Source organism: Papilio polytes, unplaced genomic scaffold (genome assembly GCF_000836215.1).
Source record: "Papilio polytes unplaced genomic scaffold, Ppol_1.0 DF823879.1, whole genome shotgun sequence".
Classification (NCBI taxonomy): Eukaryota; Metazoa; Arthropoda; class Insecta; order Lepidoptera; family Papilionidae; genus Papilio; species Papilio polytes.
In genome coordinates, this window is record NW_013525325.1 from 974729 (window position 1) to 982835 (window position 8107).

Consider the following 8107-nt stretch of genomic DNA (forward strand, 5'->3'; position numbering starts at 1 on the left):
GCGACAACATCCGCACCCCGCTGCCCACGATGCACTGGCACCCGCTACCGTTAGTCGCACCTGCCTTGACTCTAACATATTCGTCCATCCTACCACCAGTCCAGTCACCATCATGCTAAACGTGTACTGAACTACCGCGCAAAGATAATTCGTCTTCTACATTACTTGGTACACTCGCCTCCAAACCGAGGTCAATTAAGATGCTCACATATTCTTCCGAAGTGATTTTAAATCACATATAGGTAGACCAATGCTACACAAAACATTTAGTAACTTTGTCATCCATCTGCCTAAAGTGATCTTTGCGCTCAATTGAAGTTACCACTTCGACAAATTTATTGTTGAGGGCTAATTAAAAATATTTTTAGATGTCATACTTGTAGTTGTTACTCTTTATACCTATATCTCAGTTAAATAGAATTTATAAAAGGAAATGTTTTCATAGAAGCGATGTCTATAAATTTGTAAGCAGTTTTCAATAGACGCGATGTTACATAGCTTCAACTGATTTCATAATAATATTATTTGAAAATGCAACTATTTTTGTAGATACTTATATCTGTTTCACTATCACTAGATAGATATTTACATTATATTTTCACAGAATGTTATGTTTGCCAAAACGGACAAACAATAAAGTATCCACTACCACCGCACAAAGAATCGTTATCGTTATATCCGTATGAGGATTGAAAGCATTTTTCGTATTAATGTTTACAACGCAAACAAAAAATAAATATCACCATACTAAGTTCGGATCCGAGGCTCCTTGGTTTGTCCTGATGCTCGTTCGGATAATCGTCATTGCGTCGCTTTTAAGAGTGAAATAATCAAGACACGAAGAGGAGTAACACAATACTACGCAGCATTCCAACAGACGCCGTCACGTCAATCCTATGACACCTTATAAATTTCATTCTCCCAGAGATAATTCCTATCCCTTCAACAGTGTCATAGATGAGTTGCCTTTACATTCGTAGAACATGTGTTTGCAACTCATTTGGCGATAATCTTATAACGACTACGCTATTTTGTAGGCGTAATATACTTTTGGACTATTTATTATGTATTGTTAATTACTATATATGTTGTATTTAAGATAAATAATTAAAATAAATGTTAATAAATGCCTCAGCCAGATGACAACTATTATTTTTTTATACCGATCGTTTATACAGCTGATACTACAAACCAATAGCTTCTTGAAGTTTACAACCTTATTGAATAGATTAAAGCAAACATCACCAAATTGACGAAATCGCAACGACAGAAAAGAAAAAAGGAGTAGTAAAAATATTAAGTTTAAATCTAACGCGTCCTTTTAAACCGAGAACTTTAACATTCTTTGTCTAACATCTTAAGGGTTTAAGTAATAAAGTTTGTCAACATTGTTTAGAATTAGTACATTATTGCAAAGGATATCACTAGCTCACTATTCATAGACTTCCTTAATAGTAACGGCCTAAAAAAGTAGACTCCAATTTCTGTTGCTCCTAATTCCTCGAGCATTTATAAGTCAGTAGTAATTACAGAGCTCCATAACCTGAAGGTTTTTCTCGTTATAGTTCTAATGTAAATTGGTTCTGACTTCGGAGCATCAACGGGATAATGTGGCAGTTTGGCTGTTTTATCTAATTTAACACAAGATGAGAACACAAAGGATAAATTGCAACGTGTATCATTTTTGACTGCATGTAATGCAAGATTAAAATATCAGGTTATTTAGGAGCTAATAGTTAATCATGTTTATCCACATGAAGACTTATTTTAAAAAAAGAAACATTTATTCTTCTGTAATGGGTAATATGAGAACATAGAGAATTGTCATCCATATCCAGTTTATGTATAATCTTTTACTAATTTGCAATACTGCCAGTAATAATGCGCGGTACCGCAAAAAAAATTTGCTAGCTAAGACCACTGGCCTCTCTTGACATAGATAGTTCGTTGCTTAGAAAGACAATCTTAGCATGTGCTACTGGTAGTCAATTATATGTTTATTATTATATCATAGTTTGTCCACGAAAGTAATTAATACAACAGGAAATTATTGTTTCATTTGCATTTTGCAGTTGAAATAAAGAAAATAAAACCTTATGCCAAGGGCGTAAGACTCTTGTTGTACGTAAAATAAAATTGATACCGAGTGAGAGGGCTACAAGTGTCCATTTTGTTCCTTTCTCACAATGACCTAGAGTTGCCAGATATCAATCTTTTCGTTGTTCGTAGAAAAATAGGCGATTGATACAGAGTAATGAAGTAAATCATTTACATCTAAAATGTTTCTAAATATTAATTATAATTTAGTACCGATATGTTAAAGCAGTATTATTTGTTGCTACGTGTATAACCTTATTAATGTAGAAGAATGCGACTAGCGTACATGTTTTCTTTTATTTGTTTAAAATTCAGACACCTGAACTGACAACCCCACATGACATTCCGACTCAGACCAAAGGGCTAAGTACCTTTTGATTTGGTGATATTTTTGAAGAATTTTAAACAAGGTGGGAAGAGTTTGTGTCGTGGAGGCTTGCCGAAGCGAGTATTATGCTGATAGTGGATTATATTTTTACAGGCAATAGTTTTAAATATAATTTTTTGGTGAAGAATTACGGTGACCATACATGATTATCCAATCCTAGTCGAGTCGAGAACAAATAACTTAAATACTTATGCATATATTTATTCCTATCTCTATTAAAATAACTTTGTTTTAATTTCAGAGTTAACATATAAGGAATAAGCTAGGATTGCGGCATAAACTTCACGACACTTTTTTTTTAGCTATGTCTGTTTTAGAATTAAGTATTTTTTATTGTTCTCTTTAAATACATTAATGATTAAGATCCATCTGAAGCAATAATCTGCTGTAGTCAGACAACACTAATAAGATTTTTATAATTATTGTCCTTAAATCATAATTTCACATAGTCACCATCGCCAGAGAGGGATAAAAGGTACAGTCTTGATCGGCTTCAATTTTGCGACAAAAGCTCATTCCTGTTCTAGTAGTACTTCCATGCCTTGAATAGACAAACTATAGTTGAACTAATAGTAATCAGTGCAAAAATGACAAAATTCAAACAGACACAAAATACCACTGTTCATAGCCTATCCACGCAAGACATAGTCAGACAGTGACAGTGACATCTGTCTACTTTGGTTACTGTTCAGAATTGTCAATGTCGAGTGCCGCTGCATTTGACATGTCTTTGTCTTTGTTTTCATTTATTGATTTATTGTCGCTTAGTTAAGTCAGTTAGTTTGAAAAAAAATAATTGGTGCAAAAGTAGTGAACTCTTCACAATGTCAGCTTGTGATCCACAAAAATCAGAAACAGCTAATGATAATGTTTCCACAAATTCGATTGATGAAGGATTGCCTCGGGAGTTTAGTCAAATAAGTCTTACGAGCACATCGAGTCAAGATGAATTTTATAACAATGGACATTCCGAAGTTGCTCTAAAAAATATATACGGGTATTATCGTTCACAGAAGCTTTGTGATGTAGTACTTATAGCCGAAGGTTGCAGGTGAGTAACACTTATATTCCTTTGTTTAGTTCAATCTATAATTCCTTTGTTTGTACACAAAGAAAAACAAACATATATGCATTCATATAGAAACTAAAAAAAACATCAAAAACTATTGTAGATAGCACAATAATACACCTTTTCACTTTTTTCTGACAGGATTCCAGCACATAAAGTAGTCTTATCATCATGCAGCGAGTATTTTGCAGCAATGTTCACAGGCTCTTTGAAAGAAGCAAAGTTAAATGAAATTGTATTGGAGAGAGTTGATGCTACAGCTTTACAATCGTTGGTGCATTATTGCTACACTGGTGTAATAGGTTAATACTTTGTTTCATTGTCAAGCATATTTCTAATTTTTCTAGTCTTTACATTACATTTTTTTCTTGCAGAGCTGAAGGAAGAATCAGTTGAAGTGCTATTGTCGACAGCAAGCTTACTTCAGCTGCATGCTGTTACAAAAGCTTGCTGTACATTTCTTATGAAGCAGCTAGACCCTTGCAACTCTTTAGGGATTGCTTTGTTTGCTGAACATCAATCTTGCCTCACTTTACACAAAAGTGCTTTGGAGTACACTTATCAACATTTCATTGAGGTCAATAAATCATTATTTTTTACTTAGATTAAATTGTAACACTCTATCTTACTAATATTATAAATGTGAATGTTTAGATGAATGGATGGATGAATATTTGTTTATTAGAGATTGTAGCCTAAACAGCTAAATAGATTTCGATGAAATTTGGCATAGATGTAGAGGACAGTCTAGAAAAACACATAGGCTATTCACTTTTGTTCTTTTCAATTCCAAGCGGACGGAGTTGCGGGTAAAAGTTAGTAGTAAATAAAGCTTTAACTTATTTGTAAGTAGCACAAAATTTAGCTGATTGTGAATGAATGTTGATATAAATTCCTGAAATTTATGTTCAATTCCTTATATGAAATTTTTGCCATTAAGCACAAATCTGTTTTACAACTATGAGGATTGTAATCCAATACAGCTTAAAGCTTACTAGTAATATCACATAAGCAATATCATTTTGTACAATTTATTCCTTTTAGATACAATCAAAATTCTTTTTTTTTTGTTTTACATTACCATAATAGATAATAAATTTATCTTTATAATAAAACTAGCTTTCGCCCGCGACTCCGTCCGCGTGAAATTAAAAAAAAAGTGAGTAGTCTATGTGTTCTTCCAGACTATCCTCTACATCTATGCCAAATTTTATCGAAATTCGTTCAGCTGTTTGGACTACAAACTCAAACATCCATCCATCTAAACTTTTGCATTTATAATATTTAATAAAATAATTTCAGGTAGTGAAGCACCCTGAATATCTATCTTTACAAGTAGATCAGTTAGCCAACTTGCTCAAATCTGATGATCTTAATGTAATATCGGAAGAAGATGTGTTTGACAGTGTGATGACATGGGTACAGCATGATAATATTAATCGGGAAAAACATTTACCTACATTATTGAAACTTGTTAAATTACCGCTACTTTCATCTGAGGTATGTATTGTTTTCTTCAGTGTTACCAATTTGTAGTTCAAAGAAATTTAAGAAACATGTAGAGTAGACATAGTAAACAACATTTTTCACCGGCCACTTCTTTAAAAGGTACTATGTTAGTTGTCAAGTTTAGGAGCCATGTCCTTGTATTGACATGTTATAAAACATTTAATAATATTATAATAAGCTCCATTTTCTTCTTTTATTGTTATAAAACATACTAAACAGTGAAAGAAAATGTGATGAATTTAAATCCAATTAATTACATTGACATGTGGTTTCCAAGCTGTCAACAGTAATGATTATTTGAAAATATCTGAAGTGAAGTGCCAACTAAGCTTGTTCTATATATTTTTGAATCTCTTTGTCCTAGTTCCTCAAATTGTTAGGATTAAATTTATACATACAAGTTTATTGCTAAATTCTCTTTTGTTCTCTCAACTAAGATTATAACAGAAATTTGCAAATATCTTGTTTTAACAATGTAAGTTTTGTATTGTAGTGTATTGTGTAAATTTTCAGTATTTAATTGACAAAGTGGAACAGAGTTGTGGTAAAATTCAAGAGTGTCAACCGTTAATAATGGAGGCAGTGAAATGGCATTTACTTCCGGAGAGACGGACTTCACTATCATCTCATAGAACACGACCGAGGACATCTACGATTGGCCGACTTTTAGCTATTGGTGGAATGGATGGTAACAAGGTAATTTATTTCTTCAATAACAAGTATAATATTAATTTAGATGAATGTTACAATAGTTCAATTAAAAAAAATATATAATAATTACATCTTTATATTGTAAAAACATAAAAATGTTTCTAAAAATTAAGTAAGATGATTCCTAATATTTTAATAAATTAACAATCCATTTGGGACGTAATTAAAATGTTTTTATTGTTGTTATTTGACCACTTGATAGCAATGTGGACTCTAAGTTGTCAAACTTTATGTGTGAAAAGTAGTTTGTTTTAATGTTACTTCTTTATAAATAGGGTGCAAGCAATATGGAAATATATGACCCACGAACAAATACTTGGAGTCCATTCATGAGGATGGGTACGAGGCGATTGCAATTCGGAGTGGCCGTTCTCCAAAACAAGCTGATCATTGTGGGTGGCAGAGATGGCTTGAAGACATTGAATACCGTAAGTTTCGTGCAAATTTAAATAAAAGTTAAATCAAATGACCGTTGACGTAATTCAATGCACAAAGAGTGTCCGGCTATATTTTTAGAATAATAATGCAATGGAGAATTTCTCAAAGAATTTAAGAATGTATTCTGAATGAAAGCGACATAGTATGCATAGGCGTCGCCAGAGCGGGACGGTCTAGATAGGCGAAAATCTATCTATATCTATACGTCTATACTAATGTAAGCGTAAATACACACTACTTCGTGGCGTAGGATGTCAGGAACCACAGCATATTTTTGAATAATTGTTTCTTTAACAAAATGCCCTTTTTTTTCGCTGGGAAAATGCATTTACGCATCCCCCCCCCTCGTTTACCAGGGGGGGTATTTGGAACTCGCCGGCCGAGAAGATGGAAGATGGTCGGAATACCCACTAAAAACCCAGCGGTGTTCCTTCTATCCGCCAGTGGCTGGGTCACGGGAACGCTTGCGCAATCTTCCGCGATTAACAAAATGCCCTACACTTTCGCCACGCTTTAGAGTATATAATTTCACGCTATAAACTTAAGGGGTAAATAAACGGGGAAAAATCTGAATGTGGGAAAAGGACCATAAACTACAAGCTGCCAACATCAAGGAAGCAAGATTGCCATGGTATGGTAATTGTGATCCAATGTCAAAGGCCTTCGTTGTCATTTTCAATTGTTTCACAAATCTAAAGAGTAAAATCAGTGTCAATCCAGACAAGTCTGGTTCTGTCAAGTCTATAGACGCCAGCGATCTGCCTGAAGAATTTCGAGCGACCCCGTTCGCTAACTGAAACACACCCCCGTTATGTCTTCGCGTTGTCGTATAAGCTACCATTTCCGATAATTACAAATGGCACACATGTACCCGACCGACTCGCTTGGCTGCTCGATTCCGAATTTTCCGCACACCTCTCCGCGGCCCCCGCGCCCGACCGTACTGGAGATGGATATTCCATCTACCCGCCGTGCGCGAGAATAAAAATAAGCCCTTTTACCCACATTAACTCGGGCTGCGAAATTCAACGTGACGATCTGTACTGAACAGTATGTTTACTAGCAACGGGTGTAGATGATAGTTGTGATGGCAGGTGGACTGCTTCGACCTGACGACGCTGAGCTGGAGCACGCTGGCGGCGATGAACACGCACCGGCACGGGCTGGGCGTGGCCGTGCTGGGCAACGGCCCGCACGCGCCCGTCTACGCCGTCGGCGGACACGACGGCTGGATATACCTCAACTCTGTCGAACGGTACGTCGCCGACACGTTCACCTTACATCGCGTGGCACGCTATCACTTGTATTGTGTTCATTTAGCATTGGTTACATTGATGATTAGCCGATAGTAACCCTAACTGTCATTTTTGAGTCGTACAGAAGCTGTAATTTCTAAGTTGTAACTTATATATGTACGGAACTGTTTTAATATTTAAATAAAATGTCTTGTGACATTTAATAACTGTTTCTAATTTAAATGTTACTAGCAGTGTATTTTACGTTTTGAATTTCTGTGTCCATAACCTAACCTTCTGTGACACAGGAATGGTAGTGAAATTAATATGCAAGTAAAGTCAGCTTGATAAATATTAGTTTCTATGTTATATAAGATATTAACTGTCGCCGCGCTCTGTCCTGGCGACATTTAAAAAAACATCTATGTTAAGTTTTATTAATACATGATGAGTGTTCTGGAGATACCTTCTAACAAACATCAATCCATCTAAACTTTGACATTTATAATGTTAGCAAGATGTGGTTGCGAAGTTGCCAGTTGGTGTAAGACGCAGGGTGTGTGCGTGTGTGCAGTTGGGACGCGGCATCGCGCACGTGGACGGTGGTGGCGCCGATGGCGGGCGCGCGCAGCACGTGCGGCGTGGCGGCGCTGCGCGGCC

The 8107-nt window shown here is 35.6% G+C and overlaps 1 protein-coding gene across 1 annotated transcript in view; it reads left to right on the forward strand.

The window, feature by feature from the left end:
* Positions 1-3191: 3191 nt before the first annotated feature.
* The window catches only part of LOC106102983 (kelch-like protein 5), a 10751-nt gene continuing 5835 nt past the window's right edge, over positions 3192-8107 (forward strand). Inside the window, exons 1-8 of the mRNA XM_013282610.1 lie at positions 3192-3536; positions 3696-3856; positions 3929-4131; positions 4857-5054; positions 5577-5759; positions 6050-6202; positions 7307-7467; positions 8022-8104. Coding sequence (XP_013138064.1) covers positions 3310-3536; positions 3696-3856; positions 3929-4131; positions 4857-5054; positions 5577-5759; positions 6050-6202; positions 7307-7467; positions 8022-8104 — 1369 coding nt within the window. The 5' untranslated portion in view covers positions 3192-3309. The remainder of the gene's footprint in view (positions 3537-3695; positions 3857-3928; positions 4132-4856; positions 5055-5576; positions 5760-6049; positions 6203-7306; positions 7468-8021; positions 8105-8107) is intronic.